This window comes from Convolutriloba macropyga, unplaced genomic scaffold (assembly GCF_964194025.1).
Source record: "Convolutriloba macropyga unplaced genomic scaffold, txConMacr16.3 SCAFFOLD_904, whole genome shotgun sequence".
Classification (NCBI taxonomy): domain Eukaryota; kingdom Metazoa; phylum Xenacoelomorpha; order Acoela; family Convolutidae; genus Convolutriloba; species Convolutriloba macropyga.
The window spans coordinates 53,537-75,898 of NW_027449342.1; the positions used below are offsets into that span (position 1 = coordinate 53,537).

The 22,362-nt window shown below is 34.6% G+C and overlaps 1 protein-coding gene across 1 annotated transcript; it reads left to right on the forward strand.

The window, feature by feature from the left end:
• Window positions 1-2,428: 2,428 nt before the first annotated feature.
• Window positions 2,429-10,461, forward strand: LOC142354974 (uncharacterized). The gene is made up of 3 exons (XM_075407295.1): window positions 2,429-2,775; window positions 9,698-9,974; window positions 10,192-10,461. The coding sequence occupies exons 1-3, from the start codon at window positions 2,653-2,655 to the stop codon at window positions 10,389-10,391; spliced, it is 600 nt and encodes a 199-aa protein (XP_075263410.1). The 5' UTR covers window positions 2,429-2,652; the 3' UTR covers window positions 10,392-10,461.
• Window positions 10,462-22,362: the final 11,901 nt, after the last annotated feature.

The following is a 22,362-nucleotide window of genomic DNA, read 5'->3' on the forward strand; positions in this document are numbered from 1 at the left end:
GGAATGTTCCTTGGAAACCATTAGGAGCGTCTATCGGTGACGAAAAAATCGACTTCCAAAAAAAGTTGCTGGCGTTTTCAGGTGCCTACTTCCGTTTAATGCGGAAATCGCTTAAATTTTGTGAAAGTCCTTCCACACACCAATTAACAGCCTTAAAATGAAAAATCGGCCAAATAAATGTGAAAAGTAGTTACGTTTAGCTGTAAGAACATTCCACAAAACTTTCATCCTTTTAATCATTTTGGTGATCAAGATTCAATCTTAACAAGGGTTTTATATTCAATTAATAGTTTCTTGTCTTTGGCACCACGGATTTTTTATACAAAAACTGTAGTTTTTAGTTACTTGTGGTTATTCAATTCATTGAAAAATTGCGCAATTAAAAATTTTCATTGTTCTGCATGAATAGCATATGGTTTTAACGGTGTAACACTTCGTTTATGTGTTAAATTTAATTGATTTTTTCTCTTTTTTCGTTCTTTTTGCTTCCTATGATGTGTAAATTAATTTTTTAAGGGGCCCCGATGATACGCACGTGTTTTAATCAATTTGTAACTGGTTGTTTTCAAAATTAGAAGCAATCTTTTTTTGTTCATTTTTTATTGAGTTTCATTTTCATTTTGTTATTTAATGTTTTTTGTAAAAATCTGGACATCGAGTTTTCATAGTAACTAATAATTGAAATTATTTTGTTTTCGTGATCTTTCTGTCCAGTACTTTCATTATTGGCAAGTCTAATCGGCCCACTAATCCAGCAATATTTTTTTGCATAATTGTTATTTGAACGATGCGTGAATTTTTGAAACTTTTCTATCCCTTCCTCATCTGGTAAACAATTAAATCGAAACGTCAATGAGCAGGGTTGGAACACTATGTGCTATCACACATTACGGAGCCTGCGTTTTGCTGGTTTTATTGTGATCCATCGATACTAATTAACCTCGAATTGTAATTGCCGTTTCTTTTTTGTTTTACGAGTTGAAATAAAAGAGACTGAATGGAGATAGAAAAATTTCACAATATTTAAAGTTCAAATTGACGAAAATTGAGAAGAAATTGATCGTAGTTCCAATAGTTGACGTTTTTGAGCACGAATAAAATAAAAAAGCACAGGACATTATTATTTTATCGTTTTGCGTAGATTTCAACTAAGTAAATTTATTTTTTGATTCATGTAAGAGAAGCTCTGTCGTTTTATTGACACAGGTTGTTAAAAGTTTATTTTGAAAATAACCAAATGTCAGTTCTTTAGGATCCTTATATGCTTTAGCTCCCTTTATGAATTTGTAAATGTTTCTTTTGAGCGGAGATTGCAAGTTTCTGTGTTAGTTTAAACAAAGGTACCGTTGACATAATTTTTACATGTTATTTTACTATGTTTATAATAAAATAGCCATAATTTGGAGCCGCCTCCACCATAAAATGGCCTTAATTTTGTACTATTCTCATGGTAAAATTACATCAACAGAGAATTAAAATTATCGAAAAATGAGCATTTTAGGGTGCTATTGTTACAATCAAGTTACCATAATGTAGAAGTGAGTGATACATTGACGAAACTATTAGGAAACAATCAGAATTTTAATAGCGCACCACAAGATGGTGTTATATGTAAATAGTGTTATAAATAATTTTAATATCATAGCACGCTTTTAAAGGCGCTCTATAGTTTTAATATGTTAACACTAAAATTTTCTTTTGTTAATAATGATCATAATATGATCTTAATTTGGTTTTATTGGTTAATTAAACCAGTTTGTTTTAGCCCAACAAACTCTCGTGTACCTCGGAGATTTCAGAGATAAGGAGTCACCGAAGGAAGAGTTTGAATCTGATGCTATCTTCGTGCACAAAAAGTAAGTGAAGTGCTGACTGACACATCACGGTGCCGAGAACTTTTCCCAGGTTATCTGTTCCCAGGGGAGCTCTAGGTTATCTGTTTAGTGTTTATAGAGAGCAAGCATTCAGCAGCTTATATCGTTATTTTTACAGCCTTGCAGTTGATGCTTATTCGTCATCTATTTTCATCAAATATTGTTTGGCTGACTTTCTAGATGGCACACACTTCCACTTCCACTTTCACTTCCTTTCACATCTATTTTCATCAAATATCGTTTGGCTGGTACCTCACGAGCAGTCGCCGGTGCGTGCGTCACCTGTCGTCGCGATTATACCTGGCTGTTTGACGGTTTTGAACATGGCTTGAGGTTGCGCAATTGTAGCCTCCAATTTGACCACATCGTTTTTAATTTAACATATCTTGAACATATCTCCCTAGCCAAGACAGTTTCACGATGAATGTATTTGCTGCAGTTTTAATAATTCAATTTCTTTTTAGATTGGTTTGCCTGTAACTTGATCGGACTGAAACAATTCAACTTAAACCAGTTAAACAGTTCAAGTTAAACATTTTCAACAAGTTAAACAGTTCAACTGAAACAGTTCAACAGTTAACTAACAGTTCAGTTATTATCGACAGTATTCACAGTTTTCGACGGCATAGAAGTGTTCGACAGTATAGAAGTTTTCGACAGCATAGAAGATCTAAATTATACGTTGGCAACCCTTTGTCATTTTGACTGAACGAGCTCATTGCAAGTTAACTGCGAACGAAAAGCAAAGAATATAAAGACTGCAATTCGAAAAAAAAACATGTCGCAACGAAAAGTTACCGCTGTCAATTTCCAAACTCAGTATTCGGGAAGTAACTCGCAATTGCACGTTTTCACCAATGAAAACCAGCATCAAGAAACAAATCGGGAAGAAGACGATGAAGTTAGTTTCTATGGTATTTTTAGGGTCCTTATTTCGTAGAGAAACATTTCTTTTCTTATGGATATTTACTGGTAACAACTAATATGAGCTTGTTGATAGACACCGTGTAAGTTGATGGACACAAACGGAAAAGATCTGAACTAAATTTCTGATCTAAACCTCTATATTTTGTTTTTTTATTAATAACAGCCGCACAGTGTTAGCTGGTGCTAGCATTAATAGCCGCTCAGCGATAGCTGGGGCTATTATTGTCCTTCTCTTGGTTTTTTTTTATTTTGTCGGCAAGATTTTTGTTAATACCATATGATGTCACAACCACTTTATCATTATTATTATTATTAATAGCCGCCCTCATCTTCTCAGCCGGCTATTATAGCGCTGCTATTTTTTTTACTTCGTCGACATTTTTTTTCGCTTTACCTCAATTTGCCGTTTTTTCACTCCACCACAGGATTAATCTATTTGCTAAAACTGCGTTTGAGAGCAATTAAACAGAAAAAACAAAATTTGATGATAACAAACTACTGACCCGATTTGGGCATGAATATAATTATAAAATGATAATTATATTCGGATCTTTTCCGCTAGCGCCCCCCCCAGTAAGTTAGGCACCCCCATTTGTATATGTTTTAACATTATATATACATTTGAATTATTACATGTGAATACGCGTGACTGGGCATTTAGAAAATATTAACAGAGCGGTGGTTCGAAATGAATACGTGCATAATAATGAGGAACTGCATATAATGTTAACATCAACCAAAAACTTATTCTTATTGAATTTTTAGGAATTATATGCTTTGTAAAGGGGTTTACTACTTTGATTTTCCTGGACAATGTTGCAAATGAGGTTGTTCATGTATTGTACTGGGTACGCAATCATGATCATAAGTAACCTTTACAGAAGGGAGCAAATCATTAATGTTTGGGGGGTGCCTAATTTTCGGCTATATAGGACTTTTTTCGCTCTACCCTTTTTGCCGCTTTTTCGACATTTCGCGTGAAATCTTTTTGACTTGTCTAGGCTAGTTTCACTGTTCTGTCATTCTGCTCAAAGTCCTTTTAAACAGCAGCTGCTCAGCAAAGCAATTCAAAATGAAGAGTCAGTACAACAAAATCAGTGCAAAAATTGGCTTCATGGGTTTATCCCGTTCCTATTTATCGAAACGGGATAAACCCATGAAGCCCATTTTTAGATGCCCGGTACTTGAACTGTGTTCTCATAAGTATTAGTTACTATCTATAATGCTTATTGGTATTGATACTATACCCTGTATCCTCTTTGCATAAGTGTCTTTTTATGCAAAATTTTGACTCTAAAGTTTTGTTCTAGAACAATCTATAATGCCATTACTTGAGTGATTTTTTCATCCTTGAGTTCTTGTTTCTTAATTGGACCTAAATTGCTCTTATTCAGAAGTTATGTGTGTCGCTAATACAAAATTGAATGTAAGATCCTTGAATCTGCTACGCTGGTCGCTGGGGGTTTGAACCCCTCCCTGGTCGGGTCAGAATTTTTTGCAATCGATTTTTTCACGATAAACCGGAAGCCCAGAGGCAATGAGTCGAAGTGTTTTGTTGCTCTTACTCAAAAATAAAGCTTTCTCAAGTGTTTTTTGTTCATTTGCGGCAATTTGATTCCGTTTTAATTGCTTTTTAAAAAGGCGGCAATTGAGCATGTTCTGGCGGCTATTATTGCGCTCCTACTTTTTTACAATCCAAAGAAATTAAATTGTATTGGGGCGCTGTCATTTTAAAGATCTGTTGAGTAGTGATTTTATAGCAGTGATTCTATAGAGTAGCGATTTTGTTCACGCCGAAACAGGAAATGGAGCAAAAAAGCGAGTGATTTTGCGGCCTGATTTTTTTCGTTTTAATTTTAAAGTAGAGTGAGAAAACGGTGTTTGAAAAATTTGCTTTCTAGCTAGCAGTTTTTTTGTTCACATGCGGCAATTTCACTTTGATTTTTACGGGTTTTTCAGTTTTTTTTGGATGGAATTTTTTTTTCTAAATGGTTTTCTCAATCCAGCTCATTCTAGGCCTAGTTTTTTGTTTGAACCGAATTTTCATTTCTCGCTAGTGGTTTTGTTTTTCACCTGCGGCATTTTGACATTGATTTTGTATTTTTTTATCTTTTTATTAGAAATGGGTTTCCCAATTCACTCATAGTCTGTTCTTGGTCTAGTTTGTTGTTTAGTCAAAGAGAATTCTTCGAATCGTTCGTCAGGACTTGTCCTGCTATATTTTTTTGTTTGGTCGTCTGACTCTTTTTCGTTTTACATTTGTGCACACAGCAAAGCTGAAAAGGTCAAGTTTTCGGAATGACTGCTTCCTCTCACTAACAGCGTTTGCGCGCGTGACGTCATTTCTTTTTCTCTCTCTCCCTCTCTCTAGCAAAGGTTTTAAGTTCATTTGCGTGATTAGATTTTGATCATACGTGACTTTTGTACTTTAAAACTCAAGTTTCATTTGAATTATTTTGGTCAAAGGAACTCATATGTACATTAAAGGTTCCTAATGAAAAGGTTTCTTCGCAATGAATTTTAAAAAAATGAGCGGCGTCGATAACTTTTAATTTATATATGTATCTCTTCGGCGTGCGAGTCCATTCTTTCGCAGCTATTCCGGCAATCTGCCGGCTATGTTTTCTGTTTTTCAATTCCTCGGATTGTTATTCAGGACTCGTCCTGCTATTTTGTATTTTAAGACTTTGTTAACAGCCTATGACGTCGTGCTCACTTTGATAAATTTTTCTTCATTCGGGAAATTTTTTCGACTGCGTTGCGTATTTGAGGTCATTTTACACTCTTATTGTCGCGAGGTATTCTCTTTCACAAAATTGTTCTCTTTAAAATTGCCTTTACCCCTATTCGTTGCTGTTTTTCGTGGCTAACATTTTATGGCTAACATTTGCTTTTGGCACAAACCACTTTTGGGGGGCATGCGAACGAATCGTATTTCTTGTTTCAGGGACTCAAATCTGGTATAGAATCTAACTGAAGCTGCACGCCAAATTAGAAAACTTTTTGACACTGAAAAAAAAACAGAAAAAAATTGCTGAATTTGTCTCTTCTTTATAATAGCCGCGAAGCGATACCGGCTGTTATTGGGGACATCGTGTTGTTTTTTATTTGTCGTCTCCATTGATGATTCTTGCGACCTGACTTATTGGCACTCACTTTTTCAATAACTTCAGAGGACATTTAATTATGATACCTTGTATAAGTTCTAAAGCATTTTTCAACTTCTACCCAAATGAATATAATACACTTCTTCGGTTTTCAAAATTTCGGTTTAAATAACAACATTACCAACCCGTAAGAGTTTAAGCACTTTTTGGTTTTGGATTTTAAATTATTTTTACTTGCCGCAGTTTGACTTCTGTTTTTGTAGTTTAATCAAACTAATCTGCTCAGCCGGCTAGTGCTCTTATATTTCACAGTTCAAAGAAATTGAATTGTATTAGGGAGCAGTTTTTTAAAAAATCTGTTCACACAATTTCATTATCTTTGAAGTCAAATTGAAGTGATTACTTTGGTCACACCGAAACGGGAAATGGTGCGAAAAAGCAAGTGGTTTTGAAGCGTGAATTTTTTCGCTCTAATTTTAAAGTAGAGTGAGAAAACGGTGTTTGAACAAAAATTCGGTTTCTCGGTAGTGGTTTTGTTCACATGCTGGATCCAATAAACTCGTCGAGTTTGATTTTAGATGCCTGCTACTTGAACTTTGTTCGTTCAAGTCGTAATTACCATCTGTAATGCTTATTGGTATTGATTAAATCCCTTGTATCCTCTCGTTAAGAAACATGAGTATGTCTAACAACGAAATGACCTGAAAATAGTTTGCACTTAAGAAATGTTCTGTATAAAATTAGTTTTCATTTTTTTGTTCTTACGATCCCAATCGGGGTTGTGGGAAGCAATGGCGGCTATTTTCCGGCAATCTGCTGGGTATCATTTGATTTTTGTCGCTTTTTAAAAATTTTTGAAATGTATCTTGCTTTTTGCCACATTAGTGTAATAGCGCGATTGAAATGGAGCGAAAAAGCGAGAACAAAAATTCGCTTTCTCGCTAGTGGTTTTTTGTTCACATGCTGCAATTTCACTTTGGTTTTTACTGTTTTTTTTTCAAGTTTTTGGATCGGATTTATTTCAAAATTGTTTTCCCAATCCATTCATAGTTTATTCTATGCCTAGTTGTCTGTTAACAACAAATTTACATTTTCTAAAACATGTATATATTAAAAAAGATTAACCTAATTGTGCTAAAATTAACAAAGAATTAAATTGTACACAATTTTGAACCTCGTTAGCTGCTCGAAAATGACGAAATTTTGAAGAGGCTTTTTTGTCTCGCATTACGCCTGACGGGCTTTCTAGTGATACCACTCACAACCCTGTACGATCCTTGTCGCACTTATTAACGTTGTATTGCGTTGCAATAAATTAAGGTTAAGAACAAATATTTTTAAAGGACTTCAAATTGGGATCATCCTGTTTAGGAAAAAAGATATTCTTTCAAATCCGTTTCATCCGCGGTCCATTTCATGTATGTAGATCATAAGCCTTCTTTTAATGTTTGAATAGCTTCTATTTTTTAAGTTTAGTTCTCTAGGTAGGACGTTTTCTGAAATAATTGTTTAAGTGTGCTATTCGAAGACTGGAAAAATACAACTTGCAAGTTAGTTCATGTAAAGCAACTTATAATTAAATGCTAAAAACTGAATGCTGGGGATGCTAATTTTAAAGTGTATTTTCTTTTCTTTATTACAGTTCAAAGAATTTGAAATGTATTGGTGCGCTATCTTTTTTTTAAGATCGTTCACACATTTTCATGATTTTTGAAGTCAAATTGGAGTAATGATTTTGGTCACGCCGAAACAGTAAGTGGAGCGAGAAAGCGAGTGGTTTTGCATCATGAATTTTTTTTTGCTAATTTTAAAGTAGAATGAGAAAACTGTGTTTGAACGAAAATTCCTTATAGAAATTTAAATTAGATATATGCCCTAATTCCTGATTATTAGAGTCTGAGTTTTTGATTTCGAATTTTAATTCTGGGATATTTTCCGTTTGTGCGCCCCAGTACCTTATGCGCCTCCAGTTACAAAGGACGTGCCATTACATAGTAGGTCATTATGCCAAAAATATTGAACGTGCATCGGGGGGGGGGTGCAAATAATATGCGCCCACTCAGCTGAGGTGGGGGGGGGGGGCACAAACAAGTTATTGTTAATACTATTATTACGATTATTATTACTATTATTTTTATTATTACTATTATGATTATTATTATTATTATTAATTTTATATTATTTTTGTTTTTGTTATATTATTTTTATTAGTGTGAAAGTTTACTATCGAACGATGTTTGAGGCAAATATTCTAAACGTGTTAGAGTTTCATTGACCCGAAGAGGAGTATTGGTCTTCTACAGGTCTTTTCTAGCTAGAGCAAGTTTGTTCATGACTTGAAATTTGACTTACTCGTTACGAATTTGTACCTCTTTTTGGTTTTTGACTTCTGAACTTTCGAACATTGGACTTTAACTGTAGCTTAGTTGGTAATGTATAGTAATTAGGAAGTGCTGTTATTTTTCAAGTTGATGAGGTCACAGAGGTTTTGTTGCAAAATAAGTCACCCCTACTTATCTCAACTGCAAAATCCCTACCTACCCGCCCTCCACCTTTCTACCTCCCGACCTTCCTGTATCCCCACCTAAAAATGTATTATTCATGGTAGTTTCGTATCGTTTTTATAAAATCGGTTTTTTTAGGGATCGCAAAAAAAGCTACCGGTTCGCACTAACAGAGGCTTGGATGCAACCGTTAAGAAAGTTCAGAAAAAGGCATTCGAACTCGCAAAAAGGCAGTTGCACAATCGGTTTTGGCTAGTCTATTTTGAAGACAATACTTGTCAAGTGATTTGGAGTAAACACAATAATGTAAGAATGGACATGGTTGAACGAACGAAAGTAGAGGAAGGCAGCATTGTCGATGTCAAGTATACGCAAAAGAACCCAAACACGGACTCTTTTTACTGGACCGGAACTGTCATTTCTATTGGGGGCGAAGAATTTATAAAGAATGAAGCCAAAAGTGCTCATGTTCAAGTTACCCAGAACAATGGCGACGTGGCGTTAATACCAGTAGTTCAAAGAGAAGACCCCGATATGACAGCTTATGAGAACATTAGCCAGATAATTATGAATGAAGATGCTGAACCTATTCCTAAGAAAAAAATTAAGTTTGTGACATCTCATCGTGAATCAGCCCTTCAATCACAGAGAAGCGAACCGCAGGATGAGAACGAATCCGAATATGTGGAACGAAATCCTGAAGACAGGTACGTTTCAATGGACCCTGAGGATGTGTCAAAATACTTAAATGTGGTAGAGGAGGGAGTTCTTCTTGAGCAACGCAACTGCCACAACACTTCTGAGGTAGCTGCAAGCCCTGCTCTCAATGTGTCAAGCTGTTTGGTGCAAGGAAAAGCTGACCAACTGGATCAACCTAAGCACAGCTCAACCCCAGCGAATAGGAAAATGAAGCGTGCAAAGACCATAAACCCCGAAGACCTAACTGACATGGAAATCAAACGAGCGGACCTTGAAGCTGCAACAGCAATGAAAGAAGCAGCAGACAAAATTATGCACGCTGCGGAAATGATAGTCAACTGCATGCAAGAATTAAAACCCGAAATCAAATCACTAGCCAACCGCAATTATCGTGAAATCCAGATGTCAACAAACGCTGTCAAACAGTTGGTATGTTTCAATTTCTCATGCTGTTTTTTTTTTTCTGAAAAAAAGCCTTTTATGTTCTCAATTTTTTTTCGGTGATTATTTTCTAAGCTTTTTTTTAAGCTTTTTTCTAAGCAAAAATTTGCCTAAAAATAGGAAAAGCCTTGGAAATGTTGTTTAGACTGCCGAAATTGGAAAGCTGGGAGTTATGTTGCCAACGCCTAAAAGCTTCGATAAGAGTGATAAAAAGCTCTTGCCGATTACCGTTGGGCCTGGTATAGGAGAAGATCTTGCGCTAGTTGAGGGAGTTACGGCTCAAATCATTGGGCGAAATGCTTCAAAGAAATTGTGGACTCGAGACGAATTGAAGCAACACATGTTGTCGCCAAAATTGAAAACCAAACTTGGAGTGGAGCCCAGAACTGATTTCTCCCCAGTTAGGAAGGAACTCTTCAAAGGTTTGCAGTTCAAATTAAATCGCCAAGAGTTCTAAAAAATTATCAGGTAATCAAATAAAAAAATTAACATACAAAAGCACGTAACCTGCGATTAATTAAATGAATGAACTGGCAATGGCCGAATTGTTTTTTACTTCCCTTTAGAATTTTGAAGCTTACATCTCATTGAAGTTTCCATCTCGATTTCAATCAGTGTTGAAGCTGTTGTTTTCTCCAGATCTTTTTCGTCTCAAATTTGAGGACAGATGGCTATCGCAGTATGAGCTTGCTAAGATAAGTCTCAACAATGTTGGAAACGAGATAAGATCTTCAGAGCGAAGAAGTTTGGAAGCTAGGAATCAACTGGAGGAGGCAAAGGAGAACAACGATCCTCAAACAACCAGCAACGATCAAAATCCGACTGACGAGGCGTACTGACGAATTAGTCATCGTGAAATGAACTGTATTCATAATACAAGACTGAGAGTGCTCTAAAACCCAGGAACGTTATTTGTTAAACTTTTTTGTTTTTATAGTTTTGCTTACCGCGTTTAAATAAGTTCTGGTTGCTTTTTGTTGAAGACAATGTTTCAAAACTGTTGAACAACAGAATAAGTATTCATTAAATTTTTCAGTTTGGTTTTCACTATGAGTTGGTTTTAAGTTTCAATCCATTGTACTGATCAAGTTACTGGACTTGGTCAAAATTTTTGCATAAGCAAGAATTTTTTGTATCAGTCAAGTTGCTGGACTTGGCTCAGAGTTTTCAATTTTTTCAATGTGACAAATTTTTGTAGAGAATTAAGCAAATGTTTTTAGAAAAAGGCGCTCTTCTTCTCCGAGTGTTTTATTTTGTGAATGAAGTTACTGGACTTCATTCACTACCAATTCAACTTAGTTCTAAGACAAAACAGTAAATAATCGACAAATCCATTGTACTGATCAAGTTACTGGACTTGGTCAAAATTTTTTACATAAGCAATAATTTTTTGTATCAGTCAAGTTGCTGGACTTGGCTCAGAGTTTTCAATTTTTTCACTGTAACAAAATTTTGTAGAGAAGTATGCAAATGTTTTTGGAAAAAGGCGCTCTTCTTCTCCGAGTGTTTTATTTTGTGATTGAAGTTACTGGACTTCATTCACTACCAATTCAACTTAGTTCTCAGTCAATTTAGTAAACAATCGACAAATCCATTGTACTGATCAAGTTAATGGACTTGGTCAAAATTTTTTACATAAGCAATAATTTTTTGTATCAGTCAAGTTGCTGGACTTGGCTCAGAGTTTTCAATTTTTTCACTGTAACAAAATTTTGTAGAGAAGTATGCAAATGTTTTTGGAAAAAGGCAATGTTCTTCTCAGAGTGTTTTGCTTTGTGAATGAAGTTACTGGACTTCATTCACTACCAATTCAACATAGTTCTAAGACAAAACAGTAAACAATCGACAAATCCATTGTACTGATCAAGTTACTGGACTTGGTCAAAATTTTTTACATAAGCAATAACTTTTGTATCAGTCAAGTTGCTGGACTTGGCTCAGAGTTTTCAATTTTTTCAATGTGACAAATTTTTTTAGAGAATTAAGCAAATGTTTTTAGAAAAAGGCGCTCTTCTTCTGTGAATGAAGTTACTGGACTTCATTCACTACCAATTCAACTTAGTTCTCAGAAAATTTAGTAAACAATCGACAAATCCATTGTACTGATCAAGTTACTGGACTTGGTCACAATTTTTTACATAAGCAATAATTTTTTGTATCAGTCAAGTTGCTGGACTTGGCTCAGAGTTTTCAATTTTTTCACTGTAACAAAATTTTGTAGAGAAGTATGCAAATGTTTTTGGAAAAAGGCGCTCTTCTTCTCCGAGTGTTTTATTTTGTGATTGAAGTTACTGGACTTCATTCACTACCAATTCAACTTAGTTCTCAGTCAATTTAGTAAACAATCGACAAATCCATTGTACTGATCAAGTTAATGAACTTGGTCAAAATTTTTTACATAAGCAATAATTTTTTGTATCAGTCAAGTTGCTGGACTTGGCTCAGAGTTTTCAATTTTTTCACTGTAACAAAATTTTGTAGAGAAGTATGCAAATGTTTTTGGAAAAAGGCAATGTTCTTCTCAGAGTGTTTTGCTTTGTGAATGAAGTTACTGGACTTCATTCACTACCAATTCAACATAGTTCTAAGACAAAACAGTAAACAATCGACAAATCCATTGTACTGATCAAGTTACTGGACTTGGTCAAAATTTTTTACATAAGCAATAACTTTTGTATCAGTCAAGTTGCTGGACTTGGCTCAGAGTTTTCAATTTTTTCAATGTGACAAATTTTTTTTAGAGAATTAAGCAAATGTTTTTAGAAAAAGGCGCTCTTCTTCTGTGAATGAAGTTACTGGACTTCATTCACTACCAATTCAACTTAGTTCTCAGACAATTTAGTAAACAATCGACAAATCCATTGTACTGATCAAGTTACTGGACTTGGTCACAATTTTTTACATAAGCAATAATTTTTTGTATCAGTCAAGTTGCTGGACTTGGCTCAGAGTTTTCAATTTTTTCACTGTAACAAAATTTTGTAGAGAAGTATGCAAATGTTTTTGGAAAAAGGCGCTCTTCTTCTCCGAGTGTTTTATTTTGTGATTGAAGTTACTGGACTTCATTCACTACCAATTCAACTTAGTTCTCAGTCAATTTAGTAAACAATCGACAAATCCATTGTACTGATCAAGTTAATGGACTTGGTCAAAATTTTTTACATAAGCAATAATTTTTTGTATCAGTCAAGTTGCTGGACTTGGCTCAGAGTTTTCAATTTTTTCACTGTGACAAAATTTTGTAGAGAAGTATGCAAATGTTTTTAGAAAAAGGCAATGTTCTTCTCAGAGTGTTTTGCTTTGTGAATGAAGTTACTGGACTTCATTCACTACCAATTCAACTCAGTTCTCAAACAAAACAGTAAACAATCGAGAAATCCATTGTACTGATCAAGTTACTGGACTTGGTCACAATTTTTTACATAAGCAATAATTTTTTGTTTCAGTCAAGTTGCTGGACTTGGCTCAGAGTTTTCAATTTTTTCACTGTGACAAAATTTTGTAGAGAATTAAGCAAATGTTTTTAGAGAAAAAGGCGCTCTTCTTCTCCGAGTGTTTTATTTTGTGAATGAAGTTACTGGACTTCATTCACTACCAATTCAACTTAGTTCTAAGACAAAACAGTAAACAATCGACAAATCCATTGTACTGATCAAGTTACTGGACTTGGTCAAAATTTTTTACATAAGCAATAACTTTTGTATCAGTCAAGTTGCTGGACTTGGCTCAGAGTTTTCAATTGTTTCACTGTAACAAAATTTTGTAGAGAAGTATGCAAATGTTTTTGGAAAAAGGCAATGTTCTTCTCAGAGTGTTTTGCTTTGTGAATGAAGTTACTGGACTTCATTCACTACCAATTCAACATAGTTCTAAGACAAAACAGTAAACAATCGACAAATCCATTGTACTGATCAAGTTACTGGACTTGGTCAAAATTTTTTACATAAGCAATAACTTTTGTATCAGTCAAGTTGCTGGACTTGGCTCAGAGTTTTCAATTTTTTCAATGTGACAAATTTTTTTTAGAGAATTAAGCAAATGTTTTTAGAAAAAGGCGCTCTTCTTCTGTGAATGAAGTTACTGGACTTCATTCACTACCAATTCAACTTAGTTCTCAAACAATTTAGTAAACAATCGACAAATCCATTGTACTGATCAAGTTAATGGACTTGGTCAAAATTTTTTACATAAGCAATAATTTTTTGTATCAGTCAAGTTGCTGGACTTGGCTCAGAGTTTTCAATTGTTTCACTGTAACAAAATTTTGTAGAGAAGTATGCAAATGTTTTTGGAAAAAGGCAATGTTCTTCTCAGAGTGTTTTGCTTTGTGAATGAAGTTACTGGACTTCATTCACTACCAATTCAACATAGTTCTAAGACAAAACAGTAAACAATCGACAAATCCATTGTACTGATCAAGTTACTGGACTTGGTCAAAATTTTTTACATAAGCAATAACTTTTGTATCAGTCAAGTTGCTGGACTTGGCTCAGAGTTTTCAATTTTTTCAATGTGACAAATTTTTTTTAGAGAATTAAGCAAATGTTTTTAGAAAAAGGCGCTCTTCTTCTGTGAATGAAGTTACTGGACTTCATTCACTACCAATTCAACTTAGTTCTCAGACAATTTAGTAAACAATCGACAAATCCATTGTACTGATCAAGTTACTGGACTTGGTCACAATTTTTTACATAAGCAATAATTTTTTGTATCAGTCAAGTTGCTGGACTTGGCTCAGAGTTTTCAATTTTTTCACTGTGACAAAATTTTGTAGAGAAGTATGCAAATGTTTTTAGAAAAAGGCAATGTTCTTCTCAGAGTGTTTTGCTTTGTGAATGAAGTTACTGGACTTCATTCACTACCAATTCAACTCAGTTCTCAAACAAAACAGTAAACAATCGAGAAATCCATTGTACTGATCAAGTTACTGGACTTGGTCACAATTTTTTACATAAGCAATAATTTTTTGTTTCAGTCAAGTTGCTGGACTTGGCTCAGAGTTTTCAATTTTTTCACTGTGACAAAATTTTGTAGAGAATTAAGCAAATGTTTTTAGAGAAAAAGGCGCTCTTCTTCTCCGAGTGTTTTATTTTGTGAATGAAGTTACTGGACTTCATTCACTACCAATTCAACTTAGTTCTAAGACAAAACAGTAAACAATCGACAAATCCATTGTACTGATCAAGTTACTGGACTTGGTCAAAATTTTTTACATAAGCAATAACTTTTGTATCAGTCAAGTTGCTGGACTTGGCTCAGAGTTTTCAATTTTTTCAATGTGACAAATTTTTGTAGAGAATTATGCAAATGTTTTTAGAAAAAGGCGCTCTTCTTCTCCGAGTGTTTTATTTTGTGAATGAAGTTACTGGACTTCATTCACTACCAATTCAACTTAGTTCTAAGACAAAACAGTAAACAATCGACAAATCCATTGTACTGATCAAGTTACTGGACTTGGTCAAAATTTTTTACATAAGCAATAACTTTTGTATCAGTCAAGTTGCTGGACTTGGCTCAGAGTTTTCAATTTTTTTGATGTGACAAAATTTTGTAGAGAATTAAGCCAATGTTTTTAGAGAAAAAGGCGCTCTTCTTCTCCGAGTGTTTTATTTTGTGAATGAAGTTACTGGACTTCATTCACTACCAATTCAACTTAGTTCTAAGACAAAACAGTAAACAATCGACAAATCCATTGTACTGATCAAGTTACTGGACTTGGTCAAAATTTTTTACATAAGCAATAACTTTTGTATCAGTCAAGTTGCTGGACTTGGCTCAGAGTTTTCAATTTTTTCACTGTGACAAAATTTTGTAGAGAATTAAGCAAATGTTTTTAGAGAAAAAGGCGCTCTTCTTCTCCGAGTATTTTATTTTGTGAATGAAGTTACTGGACTTCATTCACTACCAATTCAACTTAGTTCTCAGACAATTTAGTAAGCAATCGACAAATCCATTGTACTGATCAAGTTACTGGACTTGGTCAAAATTTTTTACTTAAGCAATAATTTTTTGTATCAGTCAAGTTGCTGGACTTGGCTCAGAGTTTTCAATTTTTTCACTGTGACAAAATTTTGTAGAGAATTAAGCAAATGTTTTTAGAGAAAAAGGCGCTCTTCTTCTACGAGTGTTTTATTTTGTGAATGAAGTTACTGGACTTCATTCACTACCAATTCAACTTAGTTCTAAGACAAAACAGTAAACAATCGACAAATCCATTGTACTGATCAAGTTACTGGACTTCGTCAAAATTTTTTACATAAGCAATAACTTTTGTATCAGTCAAGTTGCTGGACTTGGCTCAGAGTTTTCAATTTTTTCAATGTGACAAATTTTTGTAGAGAATTATGCAAATGTTTTTAGAAAAAGGCGCTCTTCTTCTCCGAGTGTTTTATTTTGTGAATGAAGTTACTGGACTTCATTCACTACCAATTCAACTTAGTTCTAAGACAAAACAGTAAACAATCGACAAATCCATTGTACTGATCAAGTTACTGGACTTGGTCAAAATTTTTTACATAAGCAATAACTTTTGTATCAGTCAAGTTGCTGGACTTGGCTCAGAGTTTTCAATTTTTTTGATGTGACAAAATTTTGTAGAGAATTAAGCCAATGTTTTTAGAGAAAAAGGCGCTCTTCTTCTCCGAGTGTTTTATTTTGTGAATGAAGTTACTGGACTTCATTCACTACCAATTCAACTTAGTTCTAAGACAAAACAGTAAATAATCGAGAAATCCATTGTACTGATCAAGTTACTGGACTTGGTCACAATTTTTTACATAAGCAATAATTTTTTGTTTCAGTCAAGTTGCTGGACTTGGCTCAGAGTTTTCAATTTTTTCAATGTGACAAATTTTTGTAGAGAATTATGCAAATGTTTTTAGAAAAAGGCGCTCTTCTTCTCCGAGTGTTTTATTTTGTGAATGAAGTTACTGGACTTCATTCACTACCAATTCAACTTAGTTCTAAGACAAAACAGTAAACAATCGACAAATCCATTGTACTGATCAAGTTACTGGACTTGGTCAAAATTTTTTACATAAGCAATAACTTTTGTATCAGTCAAGTTGCTGGACTTGGCTCAGAGTTTTCAATTTTTTTGATGTGACAAAATTTTGTAGAGAATTAAGCCAATGTTTTTAGAGAAAAAGGCGCTCTTCTTCTCCGAGTGTTTTATTTTGTGAATGAAGTTACTGGACTTCATTCACTACCAATTCAACTTAGTTCTAAGACAAAACAGTAAACAATCGACAAATCCATTGTACTGATCAAGTTACTGGACTTGGTCAAAATTTTTTACATAAGCAATAACTTTTGTATCAGTCAAGTTGCTGGACTTGGCTCAGAGTTTTCAATTTTTTCACTGTGACAAAATTTTGTAGAGAATTAAGCAAATGTTTTTAGAGAAAAAGGCGCTCTTCTTCTCCGAGTATTTTATTTTGTGAATGAAGTTACTGGACTTCATTCACTACCAATTCAACTTAGTTCTCAGACAATTTAGTAAGCAATCGACAAATCCATTGTACTGATCAAGTTACTGGACTTGGTCAAAATTTTTTACTTAAGCAATAATTTTTTGTATCAGTCAAGTTGCTGGACTTGGCTCAGAGTTTTCAATTTTTTCACTGTGACAAAATTTTGTAGAGAATTAAGCAAATGTTTTTAGAGAAAAAGGCGCTCTTCTTCTACGAGTGTTTTATTTTGTGAATGAAGTTACTGGACTTCATTCACTACCAATTCAACTTAGTTCTCAGACAATTTAGTAAACAATCGACAAATCCATTGTACTGATCAAGTTATTGGACTTGGTCAAAATTTTTTATAAGCAATAATTTTTTGTATCTGTCAAGTTGCTGGACTTGGCTCAGACTTTTCAATTTTTTCACTAACAAAATTTTGTAGAGAAGTATGCAAATGTTTTTAGAAAAAGGCAATGTTCTTCTCAGAGTGTTTTGCTTTGTGAATGAAGTTACTGGACTTCATTCACAACCAATTCAACTCAGTTCTCAAACAAAACAGTAAATAATCGAGAAATCCATTGTACTGATCAAGTTACTGGACTTGGTCACAATTTTTTACATAAGCAATAATTTTTTGTTTCAGTCAAGTTGCTGGACTTGGCTCAGAGTTTTCAATTTTTTCAATGTGACAAATTTTTGTAGAGAATTAAGCAAATGTTTTTAGAAAAAGGCGCTCGTCTTCTCCGAGTGTTTTATTTTGTGAATGAAGTTACTGGACTTGATTCACTACCAATTCAACTTAGTTCTCAGACAATTTAGTAATTAATCGACAAATCCATTGTACTGATCAAGTTACTGGACTTGGTCAAAAATTTTTACATAAGCAATAATTTTTTGTATCAGTGAAGTTGCTGGACTTGGCTCAGAGTTTTCATTTTTTTTCACTGTAACAAAATTTTGTAGAGAAATAAGCAAATGTTTTTAGAAAAAGGCGCTGTTCTTCTCCAAATGTTTCATGTGAATGAAGTTACTTGATCCGATTAGTTTAGCAAAGGTAGATTTTTTCACTTTATTTTTTGAGATGAAATGTTCCTCAAAGATGTGGACTGGTCAATTATGGCACAGTGCGATTTCTATGCGGTTGAAAAATTTGTGCAAACCAGTGACAGACCAGCGATGCAAACTGTGGCGCCAATGAAAGAGGGAATTTTTCAACGAAAATTGTTTCGAGAAGAAAAATGGAAGAATACTTACGAAACTATTTGTTCTGCTTATGAGAGCCTTCAACCACAATTCCGCATAGAACACGACTCATTCGGAGGTTATAGACTGCTGTATACAGGTAAAAATTCGATTCAGACGTCTACTGTATTAAAGAAAAATCCTATCGGTTTCGTGAAAGAAGTGCCCGAAGGAGTTGTTACTAACCTTTCCGTCATGTCCTCTGAAAGGACCGGAAAGCAGTTTCTTCTGCTGGGGCCGATGAGATTTGTTAACTCCGATTGTAGCCCCAATTGTGAGTACGACTTTTCGAGTGAATCTGGCATTGTGCAACTTCGTGTTAAAAAGCGCATCAACCCCGGCGATGAAATACTGGTTAAGTACGGTCCTGATTTTTTTGAGATGAACGCTTGTCGTTGCAAAACTTGCGAAAATAGAAGTAAACAAGAGACGTGGGAAACTACCGTGCTCGACGTTTTATTGTATTATGTGTTATTAGACTTGTCGGAAGAGGTTTTGAACGTTGAAAGGGCAAAGGAAGTTTCCGAATCATTAACAGCCAGCAAAGCTAAACGGCGTCGAATAAAGGGTCGGGAGCTTGTTGAGATCTTCAATGAGCTGAGTGAAAGTCCGCCATTTGAATATAACAAACCTATGTTAAACTCAAGTGCGGAAAGCTCTCAAGAGTCAAACAGTGTGGAATGCTCTCAATGGCAACTAATGAAAACAGATCACCTAAATGACACACCGAGAGTCGTTAAAGAAAATTTGCAAACGTTTGTTGGAAATGACAGTTTCAGTGACAATCAGGATAATGATGATGATGATAGTGACAATGAGGGTGACCAAACAAAAAGTTGGGTCTTCTCTGATGAAAACGATCTGAGTGACTCAGAAATAGCTCCGGAAAATTATGACGTTGATGCTATTCGTGCTTCTTCGCCCACCCACAGAGCTGAGGCAATGAGTTTTTCTGTTTCGGCAATTGAGGAAGATATAGATTATGAAATGCTAAATGAAAAAATTGATATTGCAGATTTCAGTGACAAACTGTTTGAAGGGACTGAAACCACAGTACAGGAGGCGTCTGACGCCACAGATCTCCTCTGTTCAAAATACAATCTCTCAGATGAGTGCTCGAGCTCTTTACACAAACTTGTTCAGGCATTACTACCTGTTGGAAATAAGTTTCCGTCCGGAAGCTCTTATGTTAGAAAGCTGAAGAGACAATTTCAGGATGGAATTCGGTCACACCAAACAACAGTCAAAGCTTCAGTTTGCGTAATAAACTTTAGATTTCTCATTCGTGATATTGTGCGGCAAAACATGCAGCAGATTCTCAACTAATCGGAACAGCGCAGAAGAAATCCTCATTCCGATTTCAAGGAGTCCTTTTGCCCCGTTTTTGACATAAGCTTTGAAAAAACTGCCGTGCTCAATTTAGTCTTGTTCTCCGATGGCGTTAGTATCAAAAAATCAACTATGAAGAAAGAGATTTGGCCTGTCTGGGTTCAATTGGCTGATTTACCTCCTAAACTACGAATGGCGAAAAAAAATGTTGTTCTTGCTGCTCTTCATGTGTGTGGTTCATATCCGGACTGGAATAAAATTGTTCCGCAGATAAAGGGAGAATTATGTACGGGCATTTATATAGAAACTGTTGAACTGAGTTTTCAAGCATTGTTCAAAGTGAGAATGTTGGTGTCAGATCTGGGTGCGAAAAATCACATGCTCAACATGTATAAGTTCAACGGATATTATGGATGCCACGTGTGTACAGTCAAAGGAAAAACAATCGGAAAAACGCATGCATATTATCCTTACTCTGATGAAGGTTCTTTACGTGAGTGTTCACTGAACGATGTGTACGTGAACTTGGCTGAGACTTTGAGCGTTAATAAAAAAATACCCAATGTAGTTGGTGTTAAAGGAAGAAGCGCTTTTGCTGAACTAGTAGAGGGCTTACCATTAACAGCCCCAATCGATTATATGCATTACATTTTGATTGGCGTATTCGCTGATTTGCTCAGATTATGCTATAAAACTCTAAATGCTAGTCAGAGAATAACACTATCTGAAACTGTAGCCAATACTTCCTGCCCAAGGGAAATGATATCTTATTCGCGCAAAATCAGATCTCTAGAAGAACAATCTCAATTCAAAGCCAACGAATACTTTAACTGGTTATTCTATATTAGTCCACTCGTGTTTTTAAATGTTCTCCCGTCGTCTCTTTACTCACATCTTTGCTGTTTATCGTTTGGAGTTCACCTTTTGCTAGAGTCGAGTTTGGAGTCGCATGTCTCAACCTCTGAAAAATTATTAGACAAATTTTTTCGAGATATTGCGTCTATCCATGGAAACGAACGCATTGAAACTATTCATGTTCATTGCATTAAACATCTTGCGGGACAAGTTAGAAGATTTGGTCCTCTCATCAGCCAATCGGCCATGAGTTTTGAGGCAGCAAATAGATCTCTTGGGGAAAAAATGTGAAGTAATATGCCGAAGGTTGTTACAGCGCCACAAATTATCTAACTATTCTTCCCAGAACCCAGTAATGAAAAATTTGCTCTCCGTACTCACTGAAAAGAAGCAACCTGAGATTTCGACGTTTTCTAATGATTTTTCGAGACAGAAAGGATTAAGGAAGCTCGTAAGCGGTACAAGTCGGCAATTTTCATCAATAGACTTTATTATCGCAATTGTTATTTTGATTCACCAGCATACCGAAGGTCTAAACTAGGCAACTGTTTTGTTCGTTTTCAAGAGGAAAATCAAGAGTTCTTTGGAGAAATACAGTACTTTATTCAAAAAAAAGATGTTCAAAATAGTTCACTGGAAGCAAATGTTCTCCTGTTTGTGGTGACTGAACGCGTTGGAGTCGTGAAGGGGTTGTTCTACCAAGTTTCAAGAACAATTGAGGAAAAACTGGTGCCGGTTGAGAAACTCGAAAAAGTGTTTTATTTCAAAAATTCTTCAGACACTCAATCAAACTCAGAGCAATGCTTCGTTGCTAAACTTGTTGATGTGTTTGAGCACTCGTGAAAGCTGTTTTTTCTGATATATCCGTTGTACAATCCTAGCTGAAAGTTGTTTTCGCAACATCTGTTCTCTTTCAGTGGCCTGAACTAGATTTTAGAGTAGATTAAATGTGTAGCTTTAAAAATACATTCTCAAATGAATGCGAGGTAGAGAAATAATTTTAACTCTAAAAACAGGTCATGTTGGAGAAATCTCTTTTTAATGGGAAAATATGAATCATATATGTATGTATGTACGTATGTATGTATGTATGTATGTATGTATGTATATATATATATATATATATATGTATGTATGTATGTATGCATGCATGTATGTATGTATGTATGTATGTATGTATGTATGTATGTATGTATGTATGTATGTATGTATGTATGTATGTATGTATGTATGTATGTATGTATGTATGTATGTATGTATGTATGTATGTATGTATGTATGTATGTATGTATGTATGTATGTATGTATGTATGTATGTATGTATGTATGTATGTATGTATGTATGTATGTATGTATGTATGTATGTATGTATGTATGTATGTTTGTATGTATGTATGTATGTATGTATGTATGTATGTTTGTATGTATTTATGTATGTATATATGTATGTATATATGTATGTATATATGTATGTATATATGTATGTATATATATATATGTATATATGTATGTATGTATGTATGTTTGTATGTATGTATGTATGTATGTATGTATGTATGTATGTATGTATGTATGTATGTATGTATGTATGTATGTATGTATGTATGTATGTATGTATGTATGTATGTATGTATGTATGTATGTATGTATGTATGTATGTATGTATGTATGTATGTATGTATGTATGTATGTATGTATGTATGTATGTATGTATGTATGTATGTATGTATGTATGTATGTATGTATGTATGTATGTATGTATGAATGTATGTATGTATGTATGTATGTATGTATGGTATATATGTATGTATGTATGTATGTTTGTATGTATGTATGTATGTATGTATGTATGTATGTATGTATGTATGTATGTATGTATGTATGTATGTATGTATGTATGTATGTATGTATGTATGTATGTATGTAT

What these genes read in the sequence shown, in the direction of transcription:
- LOC142354974 (XM_075407295.1), top strand. Translation starts at nt 2,653, where the DNA reads ATGTCGCAACGAAAAGTTACCGCTGTCAATTTCCAAACTCAGTATTCG. An exon ending in ATCGGGAAGAAGACGATGAA is followed by an intron (nt 2,776 to 9,697) that starts GTTAGTTTCTAT and finishes AATGTTGTTTAG; the next exon opens with ACTGCCGAAATTGGAAAGCT. An exon ending in TAGGAAGGAACTCTTCAAAG is followed by an intron (nt 9,975 to 10,191) that starts GTTTGCAGTTCA and finishes TGTTTTCTCCAG; the next exon opens with ATCTTTTTCGTCTCAAATTT.